Genomic DNA, 24,855 nt, shown 5'->3' on the forward strand with positions numbered 1-24,855 from the left:
CCCGAAGGGCTCTGTGTCTGTTAGGGCCTTTATATAATCCGGTTCTTTATGTTATTTTATGATTAGAGTATTATAAGCAATCATGCATATTAGTACCAAGGGCATAAATGCATTTGCCAAACAAACTAAAATACCAGCAAAGGAGTTTAAATTAAAACACTCCTTTCACCCTGGATAATCTCATAAAATACCACCACCTGGGAAACTAATTGATTAAAGTTCTAAATTGATTCTTATTTGGGAAGAGATCGGGGAAGGCCTTCTGCCTGTGTCACAGAAATTAGGGAGTAGTCCATTGAGGCAGGCATCAGAAAGACAGATTAAGGTGAGCGCCGGGGGCAGCTTTTCGAAATCCCTGAAAACCTGATCTGCCTTCCCTGTCAGGCTTTCTCCTCGTGACCTTGTCATGGGTGGGATCTCGTGAGCTGGCCTTTTTGAAACCCCTGAAAACCTGATCTGCCTTGCCTGTCAGGCTTTCTCCTGGTGACCTTGTCATGGGTGGGATCTCGTGAACTGGCTCCCGGCATGTTAGTTTCAGGTATATATACATCATATTCTAGAGAGAATAAGAACATTTTCATGAGTTGAATCAGTCAGATTAGGTTTATGTGCATCACACAACACTTCTAGCAAAATACAGCCATAATGCTACCTCCCAAAAACCTGGCGACAATGAAGTAACTACCAAAGCTAGGCTCCGAACACTGGGGCCTTATTAACACTCGTGTGCCCAGGACCGAGGTCAATGACTGGAACATAGCTGCAGAGCAAATGATTGTAAAGAAAGAAGAAACTAAGCCCAACAGTAGTAGAAGAAAGAAAACAAACAAAGATCAAAGTGGAAATAAATGAAGTAGAGGCTAAAAGCACAACAGAAAAGATGACTAAAACTAAGTTTCTTTTTTAATAAAAGGGACAAATCCTTAGCTAGTCTTTCCAAAAAAACAAAAAAAGAGGACTCAGAAATTAAAGAGGAGACATTATGACCAATACCACAGAAAGGTATTTATCGATATGACCTTCCCTCTTAGAAATGCTTTTTTCTGCATGCCATTTGTGTTGCTATGCTGTATTTCCATTTTCATTTGTCTTGAAATAAGTTTTTGATTTCTCTTTTCTTCTTTGGCCCATTGGTTGTTCCGGAGCATGTTGCTTAATCTCCACATATTTGTGAATTTTTCAGTTTTCTGCTTCTAATTGATTCTAGTTTCATATCATTGTGGTCAGAAAAGATGCTTGATTGATTTCAGTCTTCTTAAATTTACTAAAGCTTATTGTATGACCTGACATACAGTCTTCCTAGAGAATATTTCATTTGCACTTGAAAAGAATGTACTTTCTGTGTTTTGGGATGGAATGTTCTGAAAATGTTAAGTCCATTCTGTTCTAACATGTAGTCTAGTGTTTCTTTTTTTATTTTCTGTCTGAAAGATCTACCTGCTGTTGAAAGCAGGGCTATTGAAGTCCCCTAGTATTATTGTATTTGTGTCTGTTTCTCCCTTTAGTCCTGTTAATATTTGGGAAAAGATTTATTGACTAAACAATCATAGCTGTAGAAAATAAGAAGACATAGGACACTTAATTTTTTTGTGGCAAGCCAGTAACAAGACAAGAAACAGGAAAACCCTTGGGAATTTGGGGGTAATGAAATCTGTACTTCATTTGACCAACTTGGAAAGTTGACCAATAAATATGTAGTGATTATTATGACTGAAAGAAAGTCAAGTAAGATAGGATTTATATTTAATTCCATCTATTTGCCTTAAACAACCTGACCTGTAAGCCTTAGAGAGTCACCTGTAAAGTGGAAATAGGAACTCATTTCAGTTTTCCCCTTAATAAAACGAGGTAACAATCAAAAATGTTTAGGTAAAACACCTAATGCAGGTATATCTTATTGCAGAGCCTGAGCTCTAAACTAGTAATCTCTTTTCTCTCTTGGTATAATTGTCTCAGTCATTAAAACAAATTGTTAAGCTTTATTTACACTGATCCCATTTTTTTTTCCACCAGCAATGTGGAGTGGGCTCTTCACTCACTTAACAGAATCTTGGAATAACTTTAAGGGCTTAGATCAAAATTATACAACATGGATGGATGTCATGGAGAAGCATGGCTACCAAACACAAAAATTTGGAAAACTGGACTATACTTCAGGACATCACTCCATCAGGTAAAAAATAAAATAAAAGTGATTCTCTTTGGCAGAGAATGGATATGTATACACATGACTGATTCCCTTCGCTGTCCACCTAAAACTACCTTTACATTGCTGATCAGCTATATGTCAATCTAAAATAAAAAGTTTTAAAAAATGATTTTCATAGACAGCCCACTACTGTAATACATACATGTACCCTTTTTTACTTCTTTTATTTCTCCGCAAAGCTGAAAGTAAATCTCTTAATCCATAGATTGTGTTAATTTGGCTAAATCTTTAGCTTTCTTTAACCTTCTTAAAATATTGAAATTACTTATATGCTAATAATTTTGTTTTCCTTAAACATAAAGGTCTATAAAATTGTGTAGTCCATGAGTTATTTTGATTTATATATACAATGGCTGCTTTATTTACTTTAAAATTTGTTTCATAGGCTATAATCTTCTTGATACTTGCTTTTGTCAGTTCTCTCCAACTTTATGTTTTTTCTTTCATTTTACTCAGTCCTCAAAATTAGGCAACCAAACATAGGGGATAAGAGTAGAAATCTAGAATCAGATTGCCTACTTTTGAATCCTAGCTTCTCGGTTTACTGCTAACCTGCAGTATAATCTTAGGGTATTACTTAAGCTAACTTCTTTATGTTTAAGTAATTTTTAAAATAAAATTTAGATATTAAATAATACTATTTAAGTTTCTTTGTTGTGACTACTAAATGAAATAGTATGTGCTCATTTCATGGAGTTTTACCAGTTTCTCTTTAAAATCCTTCTACTTTTTGGAAAGTAAGGTTAATCCAGAGTCAGATACAACCATTCATATTATCCTACTTGAAACGGGTATTTTGCTGTTGTCGTTTCCTCAGTCAGTCCAGTAATGAAAAAAAAATCTAAGATTGAATGCCATGTACTCCATATCACTGTCACTCTCTGTGTAAGATGGTTAAACTTTGATCTAAATTTTATTCCTCAGTGGGATAATAATTCTTAGAGTGCACAGATCCTGTTTCTCCTTTGTACTACTTTATTCCCATTGCCACCATAGTGCTTGTACATTGTAAGTACACAGTTAAATGTTTTAATGAATAAATAAATGGAATAAAAAGTTATAGCTTATTATTTGATAAACAATGATATTCTATTTTGCTGCTGCTGCTAAGTCGCTTCAGTTGTGTCTGACTCTGTGTGACCCCATAGATGACAGCCCACCAGGCTCCCATCCCTGGGATTCTCCAGGCAAGAATACTGGAGTGGGTTGCCATTTCCCTTCTCCAGTGCATGAAAGGGAAAAGTGAAAGTGAAGTCGCTCAGTCGTGTCCGACTCTTCGAGACCCCATGGACTGCAGCCTACCAGGCTCCTCCGTCCATGGGATTTCCCAGGCAATACTGGAATGGGTTGCCATATAAACAATGATATTCTATTTTACCTAGGGTTAAAATCAATAAAAGGAAAAGAGCCACTTAAACATTGATATTTGGGAAATCAAAGATGGTTTTCAGTGTAATAATTGCTTGTAGCATATTTTCATTTATCATCCTCTCACCAGAGCTTAGGAAACTTAAATAAACTGTCAAGAGTATCTGTATTACTGCCCCATACAGCACTTCACTGACACATAGGTCAAGGCTACTGTTAACGGCATGTCTGCATGAGTTGCAGCACAGTACCTTTCAGAATTTTCTGTGCAAGTTTAAAGATGAGTTTCAGGTGGTATAAAAAGGTCTCTCACGTTGATGTTTGGCAGAAACCAGCACAGCACTGTGAAGCAATTATTCTTCAATTAAAAATTTTAAAAAAAGTCTCTCACTATCAAACATCATAAATAGGTGCATTCAGTGTTTTTTGATAGACTGACTCTCAAAACTAGTTTTTGTAACATTGTGCTACCTTTACCACTGAAAGTAGCAATTTTTGAACTTGTTTGTATTTTCAGCCAGGATTACAAGTCCCTTTAGTTTATCACTCCAGTTCTCTGTCTTTTCTCAACATCATGTGATGCTTTCTTCTTGTACCAGTTTAGGGATATTAGTCCAGCTGTGTGTCCCTCCCTGTAAATACTATACTACATCAGACTGGGAACTTTAAAGGCTACATGCTTGTGTCTTCCAGACAACTGTTAGAGTGTTGGTGGTACCATTCGTTAAGATGCCACTTATTAACTATAAGACCAGGGCAAGTTATTTATTCAGGATGCCAGTTTCACTGAATGAGCGTACACTAGATGACTCTAAAAAATTCTTCCTTTCTGAAGTTCTGTGACTTCACTGGAGTACAGTTACATGGTTTATAAAATCCTGATGTTAATCTGCCCCCTCACATTATAGGTGTTGTGCTCTTAATAAGTCTAATTTGGTTCAAATTTTCTGTATCTTCTTAGCAATTGAAAGGAAACGTGTACTTAATTCTTAAGGTGTTTTGATCACTTTCTCTCTGGGGTAAAGCTTTTGTCATCACATCCCCAAAGTCTCAAACAGTGGTCTCAATCAAGGGCAATTTTTGACACCCCCCACAAGACATTTGACACTGTTTGCAGACACTTTTGGTTCACAGCACAGGGACAGTGCTGCTGCCATCTAGATGGTAGGGGCCAGGGCTGCTGCCAAACAATCCACAGTGCACTGGACAGCACCCACTTCCCCAAACAAAAAGTTAACAGGCTAAAAACTTCAATAGTGCAAAGGGTGAGGAACCATGATCACAAGCTAAATATTTTATACTCATCATCATGGCCTTAGGAATGTCACACTGCAAGGCATCACTGGCATTTTCAGTTCAGTTTAGCCACTCAGTCACGTCCGACTCTCTGCCACCCCGATGGACTGCAGCATGCCGGGCCTCCCTGTCCATCACCAGCTCCCAGAGCTTGCTGAAACTCATGTCCATCGAGTCGGTGATGCCATCCAACCATTTCATCCTCTGTCATCCCCTTCTCTTCCTGCCTTCTATCCTTCCCAGCATCAGGGGCTTTTCCAATGAGTCAGCTCTTTGTATCAAGTGGCCAAAGTATTGGCGCTTCCGCTTCAGCATCAGTCCTTCCAAAGAATATTCAGGACTGATTTCCTTTTGGGTTGACTGGTTTGATCTCCTTGCAGTTCAAGGGAGTCACAAGAGTCTTCTCCACCACAGTTCAAAAGCATCAGTTCTTTGGCACTCAGCTTTCTTTATAGTCCAACTCTCACATCTGTACATGATTACTGGAAAAACCATAGCTTTGACTAGACGGACTTTTGTCACTAAAGTAATGTCTCTGCTTTTTAATATGCTGTCTAGGTTGATCATAGCTTTTCCTTCAAGAAGCAAGCATCTTTTAATTCCATGGCTGCAGTCACCAATTGGCATTTTGAATTTTATTTATTCTCCCATATTCTAAGGGATAAGATCCACTTAACACTAGTATTTCAATTTTTTTTAGAATCAACAAAATCAAAGAAAATGTTAATTTGGAAGGGTATAGAATTAGAAGGTCTTGGGTAATTAATTTTTATAGACATTTTAAAAACTAGATTTCTAAGATCAGTACATTGAAGAAGATAAACATTAACATTCCTTCAAATACTAAGATGATCCTTACTAAAATTAACAAGGGTAAAATCATATATGGAACACCCATTCAGAAAATACCTATTTACCCACCTACAGAGTCCCAGATGCTATTTTTAAGTGATGGGAATACTGTAGTGATCAAAACACAAACACAAACACTTCAGCCTCATGGAACTTACACTCTAGTGGCAAATTTAAGCAAATGAGGAGCAAATTTAAGCAAACTGCTGGCTTATCTTTCCTAGCTAAAAGTTTGAAACCTAAAATCAGATGGCCTGGCACTTCATCTTACTCCTGTTGTTCTCATCTTACTGCGTAAATGTTCTCAATTCATGTATCTTAATGTGTTTCTGAAACCATGTCACAACAGGCCATACTTAATCCCATGAAACAAATGAAAAATTAGAAGCCTACTTCCCAGATGAGAGAATTGCTATGGCAAACTCTAGCTCGAGCTTCTTGGCAAGTGGCCAAGGGCAGCAAACCATGGGCTGCTCTCAGATCTCGTCCCCTTGGCCTCCAGTCCAGAAGCACAGGCTTTCTAACTAGGACCTAAGTGACCAGAGGGAAGCAGCAGAACTCAAATAGCAACCACAGAGTCCCTTTCAATTCTGCAGCCTAATGAATAAGTCTGTGTTTATCTCATCCATTTCTACTTTTATTTTAATTGTATAATCTAAGATCGTACGTGGGGCTTCCCAGGTGGCTCAGTGGTAAAGAATCTGCCTGCCAATGTATGAGACCTGGATTTGATCCCAGGTCAGGAAGATCTCCTGGGGAAGGAAATGGCAACCCACTCCCACATTCTTGCCTGAAAAATCCCATGGACAGAGGAGCCTGGTGGGCTACAGTCCATGGGGTCGCAAAGAGTCAGACACGACTTAGGAACTAAACAATAACAACAGGATCCTACATGCCTTAGATCAGATTTATCCATACTAAAGAGGAGTGTATTTTATTCTTTTCCTTATAATGGAAAAAGATATCCATTCCTTTGGTCATTTTAGAAGCTTTTTTAGAACCCCACAGCTTCATACCTTGTTTTTAATGAAATTCAGTATCTGAAACAGCTTGCGTTTATTCTGAGTACATTCCCAGAATGACTGCTGATAGTGAAAAAAAGCCTGCTATTGTTTTATTTTATTGCTCCAGAACCCTTGCTTCTGATGACTAGCAAATTCTGGCTGAAGCAGCTGCTGGGGCTATCTTCAGAATGCTGCCTACCATAACTCTTACCTACGTCAATTTCTTGGGATACCAGTGATAGTTCTAAATCTACAATTTCATTACAATTCTTGGATTTTTTTCCCATTTAATTACTCAAGTTTAAGGTACTATGTGTAGCTGCCCTCAATGAAGTGTATCTCCTCCTTTTGCCAGTGCTGACCATCCGTGGAATTTATTCCAATCTACTTTTCGAAGAACCTGAAAATATCTAATGATGTGGAGATTTCACTTTTTAATTTAATATTAGCATTAGCCAGATGTGACCTGGCTAAAGTGACTTATGGTTTAAAACAGATTTTTTTAAGTCTAAAAAAATTACAGTTTAGGACAAAATATGGTGAGTTCTGTTTAAAGGAAGAAGCAAACACATCCAGATTTTTTTTCAAGGAGTGGGAGAAAAAGCTGTAAAGTACTACATTTTATCTATTATAAGGTGCACAATTTTTTTTTTCCCCACAATTTAACATCTCTGAAGTTGCAGTGCATCTTACAATTGATGACTACAAAATTCTGTTATAGTCTTCTTGGTAGTGTTTTCTCTTAGTAGTATATATTTTTCAAAAGAGTACATTTCATATTAATAGCCTTTTAGATTTGATAAACTCGCAGAAGTAGAACATCAATAGGCTTAGGTGGAGGACAGGAAGAAGACTTCTGAACAAATGCAGCCAAGTAGGAAACTGAAAACCTTTTGGAAGACACTGGGGAAACCAGAATTCCTACAAGGAAACCATGAAAGGTGAAACTTTAACATGTGAGAAGGACGAACTACAAGCTGAGGCCCTGGCAGAAAACAGCCTGCCTGTTTCATCAGAGAAGTTGAATATGAGAATCTCCATAAAATTTGTGTTGTTTAAAAAAAAAAAAATCTTGGAGTAGTTCTGTTCTATTCTTTCCATCCTTGAACATATTTCTTGCCCTCTGATCAAGTCCCGTGATGATTTTAGATCAGTTTTTTGGAGTTCATGCAATTACTTTCACAGTTTCACCTGTTTTCTAAGCAGTCTTTGCATCCTGCCAGTTGGCTTTTTCACTGACTACACCCTATTGCAGTTAGCCGTGAAGCATCTGGCTTTTTCTCGTATGATGCCAGAATGCAGAATCTCAGAAGTAAGGTATTAAAAAAAAAAAATAGAAAGCAAAAGCAAGATACTTACTCTATAAGGAATATATTAAAAATTTAACTCATCCTACAGTTTCTAAAGAATATTAAAATGTCTGGAAGTACATAGGTAAATCAGCACTCTTAACATTAAAAATAAAGTAACAACCACAGTATCTACCGTATTCTTTTGACTCAGCAAGACAAGAATATGTTTTTTAAAAATTACGTGAAAAAATATTACTCAAGCAGATGAGGAATTAAAAGTTGTTATCTGTCAACACAGGAAGAACAAAACTCATTAATGGCAGACAAAAGAACTAAAAAAAATGGAGATCTAATTTAGTCTAAGGGCAAATATTATAAACCCGAATAACAGCTTGTTTTCATCATGATAATCCTTAGTTATTAAAGTAGTTAGGAAGCAAAACACAGTGCTAACCCAAATGATTAACTGTGTGAGGGAGTTTGTGCATTTTTTAAAGAACCTAAGCTGCAGGAAAATTCAGCTTTCTAAAAATGATTGGCCACACATGACCTCCATAGAACTAATTTTATAATCAGTGGCAAAGGATATTTTTTATTTGTCATATGCTTTTATAAAACATTTTGAAGAAATGTGTTTATTTTCAAAAATTACTTATTATTTTCATTATTTCATTAAAAGCACCCGAATCTTAAGTGTCAAATACTTAATACATGTTTACAAAATTATTGAGTAGGGAATTCATTAAATAAACTGAGGTAGATATATACACAGTAAAATATTAGGAAGCAATTAAAAACTGGTATTCTCTAATACCTAATGGCATTTGACACAAAGGTATTCCAAAAACATATAATTTAATTTAAAAATTATGAAACAGTATGTTGCATGTCCTTTTTTGAAATATATATTGTACATACACACGCTATATAAAACTGGGAAGGGACATGCCAAAATACTACAGTGGTTGTCCCTCTGTATAGAATTAGTGATTTTTATTTGCTTTTTGTTAATCAGTTTTTTTTTTATAAATTTCCTAATGAACTTTTAAAAAAAAATTATTGCAGAAAAAGATCTGGGAGAAGGAAGATTATGGAAATTTAATAAATTCTCTTAAATCTGACTGAGAAATATCCTACCATGACCTTATAAAGAGATGTGGCTTGGAAAGTTGGAAGAATTAGAGGATGCATTTAGACTTTTGGAACTGTCCTGAAAATAAACCAAAAAGTGACTGTTTCAAGGACAATTTTTTGTAATCAAATGTTGGAGATATTTGAATTTTGAGAGAATAACAACAGATATTATTTATCTTTGTAAAATTTGCAAAGTAATAAAGAGTTGTGGTAAATAAAGGCCAAAGTGAGAATGCTGAATATTGAGAAATTTAATATTTAGCATATGAAATATCCATGTTTGAATTATTGAAAATTAAAATTTCTTTACTTGCAGAAAAAAAACCTTCAAGCAGCAATTCCTGAAATTGTGTTTCAGTCTGAGATCACTTGTAGCTTTTTTCTATAAGAATTCTCAGAATTCTCATTGTTATATGCAGGCCTTTTTTTTTTTGCATACAAAAGCTCCAATTAGAATCTCTTCTTTTCAAGCTCTGAAAGTATGCCTTTCAGAGGACAGTATGTCCAGTCCTTCCCCTGACATCTCTTACAGACTCTTAAAAGTACCTTTTGCACTACAGAAAATGTCAATCCTATTTTGTAATAGTTTTGTAAAGTTATTTATAGGTATCAAGCTTTATAAGAAGTGCAGGATTACGACAGCGAAACTGTCTCAGAATATCTACACAAAGTTGCTGGATCCTCCAAAATTTAGCAACTACTTCTGTATTGAGCTTGACTGTTGTTTCTATAAATTGATTTTTAAAGCAGTTTTGGATACACACACACACACACACACACACACACACACATACACACATATGTAGATGCAAAGATAAAAATACTGATCCACTTTAAAGTATAAAACTATGAACTTTGGGACTTCCCTGGTGGTCCAGTGGCTGGCGCTCTGCACTCCTAATGTAGGGGTCCAGGTTCCATCCCTGGTCAGGGAACTAGATCCCACATGCCACAACTAAGACCTGGAAGAGCCAAATAAACAAATTAATTTAAAAAAAACTACTTTATTGAATGAGTGATAGTTTTGTGCTGACACTTTAACCCAAATGACAAGATGTCTAAGGTAGTATTCATGTTAGAAACTGCCCACTAAGATCCTAGGTTACCCTCTACTGAGTCCTGAACAAGAAATGAAAAAACCACAAAAAATCCTTAGGTCACTCATAGAATCAACAAGGCTGGAGACCTAGACTCAGAAAACAGGAATCAGATAAGGCTCCAGGTCTGAGAGCGCCCCAAAGTCTCACCCAGAAACAGGCCGGCCAGAACACTGCTGCTATGGCCTTGCTGCCGTCACGCATCTTTAGCTGATCCTATGTCTTCGTCACTCTCTCAAGATTCAGAATCCCAGGACCTGAGTGTCAAGTGGGCAGCCTAGGTCACTAGCCTACTCCCCCGGTGCCTGGGGTCAGAGCGGGAGGGCTTATCACCTACACTTCAGCTTCTGTAATGGACAATGGCATTTCCCCTTCCATTAGAACCCACATAATAGGAAATTCTGCCCGCACAAGGGCAGGTGGTTTGGAAAACATATCACAGCAACAACTTGGCTGTCTTCGTATACCATGTCCAGTGACTCACTGAGCTAACCTGCCAAGTTTTAGTTACCTAAGAGATTTTAAATAACTCCCACAATGATGTCATTCGTACCCCCATTATCATGAATGTTAGCCAGTTTAAATGAATTTCTTTGATCAGAGTGACCTAGAGAATAGTGATCTCAATCATGATTAAGCTCTTCCTACCTTCTAGGCATTGCGTTAGCTTTAAGATAAAGTATTTCCAAAAAAGGTCACTGTGTATCTTCATAGGCTTGGTAAATCATATATTCAGAAACATAGATTGAAGATTTGCAAACGGATCAAAAGATTAATTATACAGTGAAAAGGAATTTGGATTATCAGCCTGAGAACAGGGACTGTAGTTACACTAATTTTCAAGAGATGGAATGAATGAATGTGTTAGTCACTCAGTCATGTCTAGCTCTTTGTGAACCCATGGACAGTAGCCCACCAGGCTCCTCTGTCCGTGGAATTCTCCAGGAAAGAATACTCGAGTGGGATGCCATTTCCTTCTCCAGGGAATCTTCCTGACCCAGGGATCTAACCCAGACGTCCTGCATTGCAGGCGGACTCTTTACTGTGAACTACCAGGGAAGCTTCAAAAGATGGAACTGAGAATAATTCTGATTCTAATACAGCTTTAAGGACCTCAGTAAGCAGGAGTCAGGAGAACTTTATCCTGGTTCTCTGTTGTTAACTTACGACTTGTTTGTCTCCTCAGCTCTGGGTCTTTTCTCAGCTACATCACTTCCAAATAGAACTCTGACCTGCACGATGCTTTTTGATTTAAGCTCTATCTCCTTTTAGTGACTTTCTCAACCTCATAGCTGCATTCTACAGGATCACCAGTTACCTGTTTTTCTCTCCAAAATCAAATTCTATAAACAAGGATGATGGGCTCAACACATGTTTCCTCCCAGACTCCATCATAATCACTGACCAGGTTAAGGACCCAAGGGTCTGGTCCTCAGGTCAGGTGCCCACCCCTGGCCAGTCGACAAGATAGGAGAAACCTTAAATCCTACACAGCGTAGTCATCTGGGTCACCTCTTCAGCAAGGGTTATGGACATGGTAACATGTTCAATGCAGTGACTGCTTAGTTAATTATTAATGAAAGATTTACTGGGGGATAATCCACCCACTTTATCTTTCATATATGGTGACATTTTGTCCAGGTTGTATTTTCTGTATAATACTGAAAGACAAAGGCTTACAAAAAATTTTAAATGTTAGAGTCACTTAAGTTGAGATGTTAAATTACTCTAAAAGTATAATGAAAATCTTCTCCTTATCTGATGTAAGTAGTGAATGCGATCTAAACCATTAGAGGTGTAATCAAAACCAAACTATTTTGTCCCAGTAGCTTTCTCCACAAGGTAGCAAATCATCTTTTAATTTTTTGAAGTATAGTAGTAGAAGGAGTTTATGCTTGAGTAGATATGAGGTGGTGGTATTATTTTAATTGCTAAGGGAGTTACCTTAAGTTCCAGCCTAGCACAATGCCTTGCACGTGGTAGACATTCAGTAACCATTTCTTGAATTAAATCAAAAAGCCTGCCTTTATTTAAAACCAAACTGCAGCAAATATTCTGTTAAGGGCTACAGTCACTGTCACCTAGGAATTCAAAGTTCTAAAAATTCATGCTTCCACAGTGATGAATTCACTAACAGACTAGAAAATGGTTATATAGAAGTTCACAACCTCAAGTCCATGAAACCCCTGAGTACCCACCCTCACATCAAGTGAAACAAACCTTTTGTTTGAAATTTATTTACTACTATACAATTGTATAATACAATTGTATAATAATTATACATCATGATTGCATAATTGTATAATTATGCAATTGTATATTGCATAAATGTATTTACAATAAATATATAATAAAATAACACAGAATTAATAACTATTATTATTCATTCAACTAAAACACTGTTTTGTGAGTGATCATAAATATATGCAAAGATAGATGACAGACTTGTGAGTCCCTTTAAAAATATGGTGTGTTTCTCAACTTTGAGAGAAGAACATTTAATGGGAATGAATATGAATTCCATTTTCTCTCACTGAATTTATTAGGTTGATAGTGAAATTTTCAAGGACATGATTCAGAATTGTAATTTTTCCATGCAAGAGACTTATTCGACTAGTCCTGTCAACAACAATGATTCTTTGTGTGAGAGAAAGAGATCCATTTCCATATAATTCTTAAAGTCTGAGACACTTTAATTATTTAGTAATCTTAGGAAGCTGAAGGTTTATGTCTAGACTTTTAATTCATTTTGAAATAAAACTGTTATGTTCTTATCAATTTTAATGTATGATATTTTTTCAAAGGTTATTGTTGCTATGTAAATTGACCCAGCGCTACCTGTGGGCTGACTGTATTCAGTACTGCAGCAGTAGAATTTGGCACATTGGCACAGAATACCCACACAGCAATGGCATAGATACAGAGTTATGCAATAATTAGTTGCTAATATGTTAGTTTTATTTTCCATCCATATTAGGAGATTTTTCTGTTAAAAAGAACTAATAAAATTGCTGATCATTGGACAGTGCATTTAGCCATCACCTTGTTTTTTGGAATAGATCCAGTTCTTATTCATGGGCTACTATGGAAACTATTTTAATTATCTCAACTAAAAATTGAGGCTCTTAAGCATAAAAATTCATACACTGTTATGTGGAACAGTCCATCTCAAAATGTGACATGCATGCAGAGCCACTGGGCATCTCATTAAATGCCCTTTCCAGATCAGTGGGTCTGGGATGGGGCTTGAAATTCTGCTTATTTAACAAGGTGATGCTGACGCTGCTTGAAGTAGCAAAGATGTAAGGAACTGGACCTCAGTGGGAAGTAAGCCCAGGTATAGTCAACTGTGAATGCCTTTATCAGAAACATGTGGTTACTTTTGTATCCCCTTGAGAGGCCTCACTTGCATTTCCTCAAAGAGGTAAAATAAACTTTGGACCACTTGGGGGGGGGGGCACTTGGTATATATGCACAAAGTGACACATTGAAGCCTAAGTTTATAGAGAACAGCTTCCTTTGAGGTAGGTGTACTCCACATCCAAGCTCGCACGCGAGGCTTCATTACAGTGGTCTCTGCTACTGTACACTCAGGAGAGTGAAAAAGAAGTCTTACTGTCATGACAATAGTTGTGACCTCATGAACCTCCTGAAAGCCTCTCAGGGACCTCCCAGAGATGGCTGGGCCACACTCTGAGAAATGCTGGCATGTAGGAAACTGTACACTGTATGATTGTGCCTATTTTTCAAGTAAGAGTGTAAATTTACAATGAGAGGAGTCAATGAATCAAAGTCTCTAAACCAGGGATCCCTAAACTCCAGGCTGCAGCCCAGTACCTCCTGTCAGATCAGCAGCAGCATGAGATTAGAAATAAAGTGCAAAATGTGCTTGAATCATCCTGAAACCATCCCCTTGCCCCCACCCCTGGTCTGTATAAAAACTGTCTTCCATGAAATCAGTCCCTGGTGCCAAAAAAAGCTTAGGGACCGTTGATCTAAACCACAGGTAGTTTTCATTCCTCACCATGAATACAAGCCTTTTTTTAATTGTCCTGATTGAAACCACACTCTTAATATTCCAGACAAAGTACATAGAAATGGAATGAAAATAAATCTGTCCAAAATACCCCCAGTGACCAACTAATATAAAGTTTTATATTTGGAGGAGGTTATAGCAAGTAATGGTGAATAGGAGATCAGGGGAGGCAGCACTGAACAGTAAGACAAAGTAGGTCTAAGCACATGGTCAAATGATGTTTCCTGGTGCAACAGTTTGACCTGGTTAAAAAGGGATGAAAACATTGGTTGTTTAGTAGAGAGAATTATAACTTTAAGAGTTATCTTTCTGTCACAGTGAAAGTGAAAGTCTCTTAGTCATGTCCACCTCTTTGTGACCCCATGGACTATACAGTCTCTGGGATTCTCCAGGCCAGAATACTGGAGTGGGTACCCTTTCCCTTCTGCAGGGGATCGTCCCAACCCAGGGACTGAACCCAGGCCTCCCACATTGCAAGCAGATTCTTTAGCAGCTGAGCCACCGGGGAAGCCCAAGAATACTGGCGTGAGTAGCCTATCCCTTCTCCAGCGGATCTTCCCAACCCAGGAATCAAACCGGAATCTCCTGCATTGCAGGTAGATTCTTTACCAACTGAGCTTTCAGGTATTGATGGCAATTCTGTCACAGTAATTGCCATCAATTATGCGGTTGTATATTCACATTGTCTTTCCCTATTTTCCTCATTAGTCTTACTTGCCAGGGGAACTTTGGGCTGGGAAAAGGGACTCTGAACTGAGAGGTGCTGCTCCTGGAGCACCTACTGCTTATACTGCAGTAGGTCCCACGTAACAGGGGCCCAGGCTGGCCCAGGGAGCGGTGAGAGCAGAACCGTGAATCAACATGATTATTACTGTTAGGATGTATTGGGCTTCCCTGGTGGCTCAGCGGTGAAGAATCGCCGGCAGTGTAGGAGCTGCAGGAGGCAACGGGTTCGATTCCAGGGTTGAGAAGATTCCCCTGAGAAGGAAATGGCAACCCACTTTAGTATTCTTACCTGGGAAATCCCATGGACAGAGGAGCCTGGTGGGCTACAGTCCACAGGGTCGCAAAGAGTTGGACACAACTGAAGTGATTTAGCGTGCACACGTGCATTAATATGTATTAAATATATAAAAAGTACTAAATGTTTTCAATCTATAAAAATGTTGTTGCTTTATACTTAGGCACAATGCTTGAACATGGGTCAACTAACCAATCAAAGTATTACCCTCTTGATCAGCTAGGTTACTCAGGAATCTTGGGATAGCCTGAAAGAGGAAAAAGGGAAAATTAGGAGAGAGGAACCTTTATCTTCAACCATAATCCTGTCTCTGCTGCCCTCATAGTGCCGAAAGCATTTGTTATACTCCACTTCCAGCAGTTACAGGAATCATGCCAAAAGCCCACACATTCAGAAACAGACAAAAGAAGATGCCACTAAGATAGGAGCGTAAAGCACATGTTATTTAGATAAGATGGCAGAAATGGAGCCAAGTTTGAAATTGGTTGTAACAGTAAGACTGGGCCAATATTAAGTTGATTTGAGACCTTTTATCCCTAAGGGGACCAACCTGGGCCGAAAAGAACCTCAGACACAAAGAACTATTAAAAAATAAAAAAAGGAAAGGGGCATAACTTTGCCAGAAAGATGAAAAGAAATCACACTTACTCATTGCTGTGGCAAAAGATGGTAATCTGGGTTCAATGTAGCCATCTTTCAAGCATGACCTTTCCTTGAGACATTCTAGGCTCACTCATGATTGCCTTGTAAGGTCGACTGGGGAGTCTGGTTAGCCAACCAGAGCAACGGGCTACCCCTGTGTCAATCCAAAGCCAAGTAAAGGCTCTGATCATCATTTAGGGCTCTGCACCCAACTCCAGAGTGTCCCAAAATTTAACTCAGTTCTGCAAGTTGAAGGTTCAGTATACAAGACGGCCCCCACTACCCCATTTCAGACGCAGAGCACAAGTCCGGGTTTGTCACCTATGACTGTGACTTGACCAGCTATAAAGTTAGAGGGACCCATGACCTCTTCCTTGGGTTAATTTGCTACGGTCGCTCACAGAACTCAGAGAAACCTTTTACTTACTAGATTACCAGTTTATTATTAACCAGTGAAGTTGCTCAGTCATGTCCGACTCTGGAATCCCATGGATTGTAGCCCACCAGGCTCCTCCATCCATGGAATTTTCCAGGCAAGAGTACTGGAGTGGGTTGCCATTTCCATCTCCAGGGGATCTTCCCAACCCAGGTATTGAACCCAGGTCTCCCACGTTGCAGGCAGATGCTTTACCGTCTGAGCCACCAGGGAAGCCCAGTTTATTATGAAAGGATATAATTCAGGAACAGCTAAATGTAAAAGATACCTAGGGAAAGGGCACGATGCTTCCATGCCTTCTTCTAAGCCCACCCCTCTTCCACCCCTCCCTCAGCCCTCTCCTTTTTTGGATTTTATAGGGAGATGTGTGTGTGTGTGTGTGTGTGTGTGTGTGTGTGCTAAGTCACTTCGGTCATGTCCAACTCTTTGCGATGCTATGGACTGTGGTCTGCCAGGCTCCTCTGTCCATGCGATTCTCTAAGCAAAAACACTGGTGTGGGTTGCCATACCCTCCTCCAGCGGATCTTCCCAGCCCAGGGGTTGAACCTCTGTCTCTCATATCTCCTGCATTGACAGGCAGGCTCTTGACCCCAGCGCCACCTGGGAAGCCCTTATAGAAACATGATTGATTAGATCACTGACCACTGGTGATTGAAATCAATTTCGATTCCCTTTCCAATCTCCTCCCTTCCTCGAGGTCAGAAGCAGGCAATAGGACTAAAAATGTCAACCCTCTAATCTCTTTGTTGTTTAGGACAACCAGGCTCCATCCTTAGGTAAGGTGCAAAATTAACCCCATTAACATAACAGAAGACACTTTGGTTGCTTTCATCACTTAGAAAATTCTGAGGATCTTAGGAAATTTTATCAGAATTAGTGATGAAAACCAAATATATACTTTCCATTATAAATCACAACATCACACTGGACAACTAATTAGGTTGCATTACAAGGTTTCCTGTAATTTCCTTGTTCCTTGTAATCATTTCTCAACCAATTGTTCCATATAATACTCCTTGGTTGAAAAGAAAGCACTTTGGTTCCTAAACATTTTGTATGAATCTCAGTGAGCTATTTCTGCTTACCACAAAATCGTAGAGCTCTACCACAAGTATTGCTGGTGTGATAAACCCCTAGCATCCCACGCTTCTGCAATAGTAATGATCACACAGGGTTTTCTCATTCAGCAATGATCTAAATGAAAGATTGAGAAACTGTTACATTGCTTGGTAATATGATAACTTTTACCATACTTACTATTTTAGGGATTTCCATTTGCTATACAGAATTAGCTAGACTCTCTTAGAGGTAATTCTGCTGACATTGTGGATTTCATTACTTTCATCAAACTATATTGAATATCTGCTTCCCTGGTGGCTCAGTAACAAAGAATCCACATGCCAGTGCAGGAGGCATGGGTTTGATCCCTGGGTTGGGAAGATCCCCTGGAGAAGGAAATGGCAACCCACTCCAGTATTCTTGCCTGGAGAATCCCATGGACAGAGGAGCCTGGCGGGCTGCAGTCCATGGAGTCTCAGAGAGTCATATACAACTGAAGTGACCAACCATGATACTGAGTATCAACTGTGAAAAATTATATTCTTATTATGGTTGCTTAAACTTATTTATCTGTCTTCGAGAGGAAGGTAAAATTTCTATTTAGTTCACCTATGAACCATTAGCCACTTTGTGTGGTTTGAAATTTCCCTTATGTGGAGTATTATGTTTTAATATAAAAAAGTCTTTATTTCTATGTTGGTATTTGAGTTTATTAAGCTCTTTTCTTAATTGATAGGGTATTTCAGAGGTGTTTGCCTTAACAAAAATTTATAAAAACAGGCTTCTTAGAAATTGCTTCCTAAACAGTTATGCCATTCAATATCACAGTAATCCAAGTCTATGCCCCAACCAGTAAAGATGAAGAAGCTGAAGTTGAACAGTTCTATGAAGACTTACAAGACCTTCTGGAACTAATACCCAAAAAAGATGTCCTTTTCATCATAGGGGACTGGAATGCAGAAGTTGTAAGTCAAGAGATACCTGGAGTAACAGGCAAATTTGGCCTTGGAGTACAGAATGAAGCAGGGCAAAAGCCAACAGAATTTTGCCAAGAGAACCAGTCATAGCAAGCACCCTCTTCCAACAACACAAGAGAAGACTCTACATGGACATCACCAGATGATCAATAAAAAAATCAGATTGATTATATTCTTTACAGCCAAAGATGAAGAAGTTCTATACAGTCAGCAAAAACAAGACCAGGAACTGACTGTGGCTCAGATCATGAACTCCTTATTGCCAAATTCAGACTGAAATCGAAGAAAGTAGGGGAAACCAGTAGATCATTCGGGTATGACCTAAATCAAATCCCTAATGATTGTACAATGGAAGTGACAAATAGATTCAAGAGACTATATCTGATAGACAGAGTGCCTGAAGAACTATGACTGGGGGTTCATGACATTGTATAGGAGGCAGTGATCAAGATCATCCCCAAGAAACAAAAATGCAAAAAGGCAAAGTGGTTGTCTGAGGAGGCCTTACAAATAGCTGAGAAAGAAGAGAAGCTAAAGACAAAGGAGAAAAGGAAAGATATACCCATTTGAATGCAGAGTTCCAAAGAATAGCAAGGAGAGGTAAGAAAGCCTTACTCAGTGATCACTGCAAAGAAATAGAGGAAAACAACAGAATGGGAAAGACTAGAGATCTCTTCAAGAAAATTAGAGATACCAAGGGAACATTTCATACAAAGATGGGCACAATAAAGGAAAGAAATGGTATGGACCTAACAGAAGCAGAAAATATTAAGAAGAGATGGCAAGAATACACAGAACTATTAAAACGATCTTAATGACCCAGATAACCATGATGGTGTGATCACTCACCTAGCCAGACATCCTGGAATGTGAAGTCAAATGGTCCTTAGGAAGCATCACTACAAACAAAGCTAGTGAAGGTGACAGAATTCCGGCTGAGCTATTTCAAATCCTAAAAGATGATGCTGTGAAAGTGCTGCACTCAATATGCCAGGAAATTTGGAAAACTCAGCAGTGGCCACAGGACTGGAAAAAGTCACTTTTGATTCCAATCCCAAAGAAAGGCAATGCCAAAGAATGTTCAAACTACCACACAATTGCACTCAGCTCACATGCTAGCAAAGTAATGCTCAAAATTCTCCAAGTGATGCTTTAGTAGTACAAGAACCATGAACTTCCAGATGTTCAAGATGGATTTAGAAAAGGCAGAGGAACCAGTGATCAAACTGCCAACATCTGTTGGATCATCAAAAAGAGAGTTCCAGAGAAATATCTACATCTGCTTTATTGACTACACCAAAGCCTTTGACTGTGTGGATCACAACAAACTGTGGGAGATTCTTCAGGAGATGGGAATACCAGACCACCTGACCTGCCTCCTGAGAAATCTGTATGCAGGTCAAGAAGCAACCATTAAAACTGGACATGAAACAATAGACTGGTTCCAAATTGAGAAAGGAGTACGTCAAGGCTGTATGTTGTCAACCAGCTTATTTAACTTATATGCAGAGTACATCATGAGAAACACTGGGCTGGAAGAAGCACAAGCTGGAATCAAGATTCCTGGGAGAAATATCAATAACCTCAGATATGCAGATGACACCACCCTTATGGCAGAAACTGAAGAACTAAAGAGCCTCTTGATGGAAGTGAAAGAGGAGAGTAAAAAATCTTTAAAACTCAACATTCAGAAAACTAAGATCATGGCATCTGGTCTCATCACTTCATGGCAAATAGATGGGAAAACAATGGAAACAGTGAGAGACTTTATTTTTGGGGGCTCCAAAATCACTGCAGATGGTAACAGCAGCCATGAAATTAAAAGACGCTTGCTCCTTGGAAGAAAAGCTTTGAAAAAGCAGAGACATGACTTTACCAACAAAGGTCTATCTAGTCAAAGCTATGGTTTTTCCAGTAGTCATGTATAGATGTGAGAGTTGTACTATAAAGAAAGCTGAACACCAAAGAATTGATGCTTTTGAACTGTAGTGTTGGAGAAGACTCTTGAGAGTCCCTTGGACTCCAAGGAAATCCAACCAGTCAATCCTAAAGGAGATCAGTGCTGAATATTCATTGGAAGGACTGATGCTAAAATTGAAATTCCGATACTTTGGCCACCTGATGCGAAGAACCGACTCATTGGAAAAGACCCTGATGCTGGGAAAGATTGAAGGCAGGAGGAGAAGGGGATGACAGAGGATGAGATGGTTGGATGGTATCACCAACTCGATGGACATGAGTTTGAGCAAGCTTCAGGAGTTGGTGATGGACAAGGAAGCCTGGCGCGCTGCAGCCCATGGGGTCACAAAGAGTTGGACACAACTGAGCAACTGAACTTTACTGAAACAGTTATCCCAACTAAAAATATATATTGATTGAGAAAAAGTAGTAGTACTACTACTTTCTTATCAAGTGGTAAGATAAAATATTTGAAGAAATTTAATTGATCAAATCATTTAGCTTTTCAATTACCAGCTAAAGAAAACATATCTAGTTTATCATGGACAAGAAATCTGCATGACTTTTTAGCTTAGTTATCTTTGTTGTTGTTTAGTCACTAAGTCATGTCCGACACTTTGCAACCCCGTGGACTATAGCCCCCCCAGCTCCTCTGTCCATGGGGTTCTCCAGGCAAGAATACTGGAGTGGGCTGCCATTTCCTTCCCTATAGTTAGCTTTAGTCATAGTCAAAATTGTTCTCTCATAATAAGAAAAGATTTAGCTGGAAACAATGTAAGACATGAGACTTGAGAAGCACATAAAGTACCCGTGGGAGGTAAGAATTTTTTAAATATAAAGATTTGGTGATAGGAGGAAATTATAGTAGCTTTCGTTAGAAATACTACCTCTCTTATTCTAACAGGAAAAAAAAATGTTAAAATTCCGAAGAAATACTAGGAGTTTGAAGTATTTTTTTATTTTGCTAAATATTATGTTAGGAGAAAAAGTAACCTTCATAAATAATCTGTCTTAGTTTTGAAGGACACATAAGGTAATATTTGATTCTTCTTATTTTTTCTTGGTTTTTGAATTTGCAATGCTCAGTATCTTTCTTAATGAGATCTCATACAGTCAGTCCGAACATTTACATGACTGAGTCTAAAAATTCTTTTCCATATTGCTCTCTTATATTTATGCTTGGTCAGTTTTTAAAACTTTTCAAACACCTTACAGTATATCTGTCCTGTTTTGGCCCCTCAGCAATCGTGTGGAAGCCTGGACAAGAGATGTTGCTTTCCTACTCAGACAGGAAGGCAGGCCTATGGTTAATCTTGCCCGTAAAAAGACTAAAGTAAGAGTGATGGAAGCGGACTGGAAGAACACAGACAGAGCAGTAAACTGGTTAAGAAAGGAGGCAAGTAATTCCACTCAACCATTTGTTCTGTACTTGGGATTAAATTTACCACACCCGTATCCTTCACCATCTTCAGGAGAAAACTTTGGATCTTCAACTTTTCACACATCTCTTTATTGGCTCAAAAAGGTGGGTGTATACTGTGTGTCCTCAAAGTAAAAGCTAACATTTTATCTGCATGTTACTGTTACTTGCCCACTGTTTCTTTTATTATCATTGTAAAGAACATTTTGAAAATTGTATAATCACCTTGAATCGAACTTGACAAAAACTAAAGGGACCATTTTACAAAAATGTAATGTGTTAACTCAGAAACTGCTTCTAAGTTGAATACAGAGAATATGTCTGTTATATGCATTGCATATATATGTTTAAAAGACATTCTCTAAGAAGTCCAGGCAGTCTTCACTTTGCACAGCTAAGGAGCATAATAATGACTGTGCAAGCTGAAATTGTACAAAGAGATCTTAATAGTCAACTGGGAAAATGACCATTTTTCCAGGACACTAAAAAACATTTGTCAAACATTTAAAACTCTTCTTTTGGATTGTAGATGTATAGGGAAATAACAAAATAGTAAAACTCATGTTTATTTAATGCACTGCAATGGAACACACTGGAAACATTAAGAATTAAAATGTTTTTGTTTTTGTAAAAAACCCAAATCAAGAGTAGTTTGAACAGTGCTTGCCTTCCCATTGTGTAACTTAAGATATAGAACAAGCATCTTCTCTGTGTCTCAGGAATTTGTCATATTTCTTTCTAAATCTGGGTCACCCTCCACATTTGACCCTTTGCACTTTCAGATTTTGGAGAGTTCGTTTAATGTGAAGATTTCTGCTAGTGTCACTTCCTCGAGGTCATGTTCATCCTTTTCTCCATAAACACCTTCCTTATCGATGCCAGTGTTTTCGCTGAGTCCCTCTGGCTGTGTATCTTGAGGCACCGAGTGGTGGCCGAGTCAGCCTTTCCAGCTGTTTTGTCTATAACTCCAGTTAACGTTTGATTGGAATTTCGCTTCCAGTGTTACTGCTTATCGCTTTACTATGTATTCATCTTTTTTGACCAATTTCCTCTTTTGATTATCCATTTTAATGTCACATGGATGTATCAGTGGGAGACAAGGAGGCAGGCCACCTACCTACTTTGCAGTCTGTGTACGGAATAAAAGATGTGCAGTAACCAATCACTGACAAATGTCGAAAGAAATGACATGATTAATCACTGATAACATAGATGTAATCTACATTGTGATTTGTAGACTAAAGAACTAGCAGCATATGAATGTGAAAGTTTCTTCTTTATGCAGTAACTCACAGTTAATACACCTTGGTAATGATGCTGCTGCTGCTGCTAAGTCACTTCAGTCGTGTCCAACTCTGTGCAACCCCATTGACGGCAGCCCACCAGGCTCCCCCGTCCCTGGGATTCTCCAGGCAAGAACACTGGAGTGGGTTGCCATTTCCTTCTCCAATGCATGAGAGTGAAAAGCAAAAGTGAAGTCGCTCAGTCGTGTCCGACTCTCAGCAACCCCATGGACTGCAGCCTACCAAGCTCCTCCGTCCATGGGATTTTCCAGGCAAGAATACTGGAGTGGGGTGCCATTGCCTTCTCCGTGGTAATGATGACAAATTGACATTATAACAGAGTAGTCAAATCAGAGTCAGGCATACAAACTGGAGTCAAGTGGCCATTGAGGATCTGGTCTCAGATATGTCTCTGCACCACTGAAAACGTGACCTGTCTTTGAACTGTACTAGGTCTAAGATACCACCAGCTGTATTCAGAATAACACGTGCCAGCTGCAGTCTTCTGCTCTCAAGGTCTCCCCTTGTAATTATGCAATCAGTTTAAACCCCAAACAACCTAAGCATCCTCACTGCTCACCAAATTCAATTACAATTCTTGATAAACAGCTCATGTAACTGACCGTGACCTTGCAGCTTTTTGCCTTTATAAGCCTCCCCTGTTTTGTAATCCTGTGAAACTCTGGAAAGTGCAAACCCCCAATAAACACATTTTTATTTAGTCAGGTCTCCATTCCTGAAATTCTGGTTCACATTAGCTAAAACTTGAACCCTGCTATAGGGGAACTGGTATTATTAATATTTAAACTGTGGTAACAAATGTTTGTGCCTACCTGAGTTATGTAAAGTGAGGACTGCCTGTGCTTTGAAATGTGTCACCTTAAATCAAACTTAAGTTACTTTAAAACCTCTATCCAGAAACTATGTAGTGCATCCTATTTTAAAGGAAATAATGTTAAAGTTTTAAATACTTTGTGCCTTCTTAAAAAGTTCCAACTGGCTCTATCTTGAAAAATTTGTCAGGGGTCAGTACTAGCCTAATGAAATGAGTCAAATAGTTTTTAAGTAAACAGTTGCGTAGATATTTGAATTTTTTAAAGCTATCTAACTAGAAGATATATATGACTTAAGTCTAGTCTTAATGATTTTCACCCAAACTGTAAGCATTTACACATATTAAAAAGTTGTATTTGTTAAGAACAAATATTTGACTATCTCACTCGATATTGGCATTTTTACTAGTGAACTACTGGGGGGGAAAAAAGAGCCTGGATTCTTAGGTTATTGATTCTGAAGTTTTGAATTGATCACACAACTATAGTAAAGTGATTAGACACTTATTATGGATGAGAATACTGTCTAATATAGCTCATGTTTTTCACTGATATGTATAATTTTTTTTTAACTGCTACAAAATTAAACAGGTTGGAGGTAGGGGTATGGCTTCATTCTTCTGTATCTCAATCACATCTGGCAGTTTTGCTTACCTAATTCTGTTTCTGAAATAAGCAGTGTCAAAACAGACAAGAGTCAGGAATGTGCTGATGTCTCCAACGTTTCCAGGCGCTCCCTGATATCAGCCCTTCTTCCTGGCATTTCTGAGCTTTCTCTCCCTGATTCTCCCATGATTAGGTGGGCCAGTTCCTTTCTCTGAACTGACACAGGGGTCATCAATCATTTGTACCCAAAGTCTTCAGTCTTAAGAATGACTTTAGAAGAGGGTGCAGGGCATTCACCCTGGTATACCACCTCCATGGGGGGCAGGAGTGA

General features: G+C 38.5%; 1 protein-coding gene across 2 annotated transcripts in view; it reads left to right on the top strand.

The window, feature by feature from the left end:
* ARSK (arylsulfatase family member K) overlaps window positions 1–24,855 on the top strand; it is a 56,389-nt gene that overhangs the window by 11,267 nt on the left and 20,267 nt on the right. For both annotated transcript variants that reach the window (XM_070465836.1, XM_070465837.1), the window contains exons 3-4: window positions 2,014–2,173; window positions 21,625–21,907. In XM_070465836.1, the coding sequence (XP_070321937.1) occupies window positions 2,014–2,173; window positions 21,625–21,907 (443 nt within the window). The remainder of the gene's footprint in view (window positions 1–2,013; window positions 2,174–21,624; window positions 21,908–24,855) is intronic.

The sequence above is a fragment of the Odocoileus virginianus genome, chromosome 3, assembly GCF_023699985.2.
Source record: "Odocoileus virginianus isolate 20LAN1187 ecotype Illinois chromosome 3, Ovbor_1.2, whole genome shotgun sequence".
NCBI classification, from domain to species: domain Eukaryota; kingdom Metazoa; phylum Chordata; class Mammalia; order Artiodactyla; family Cervidae; genus Odocoileus; species Odocoileus virginianus.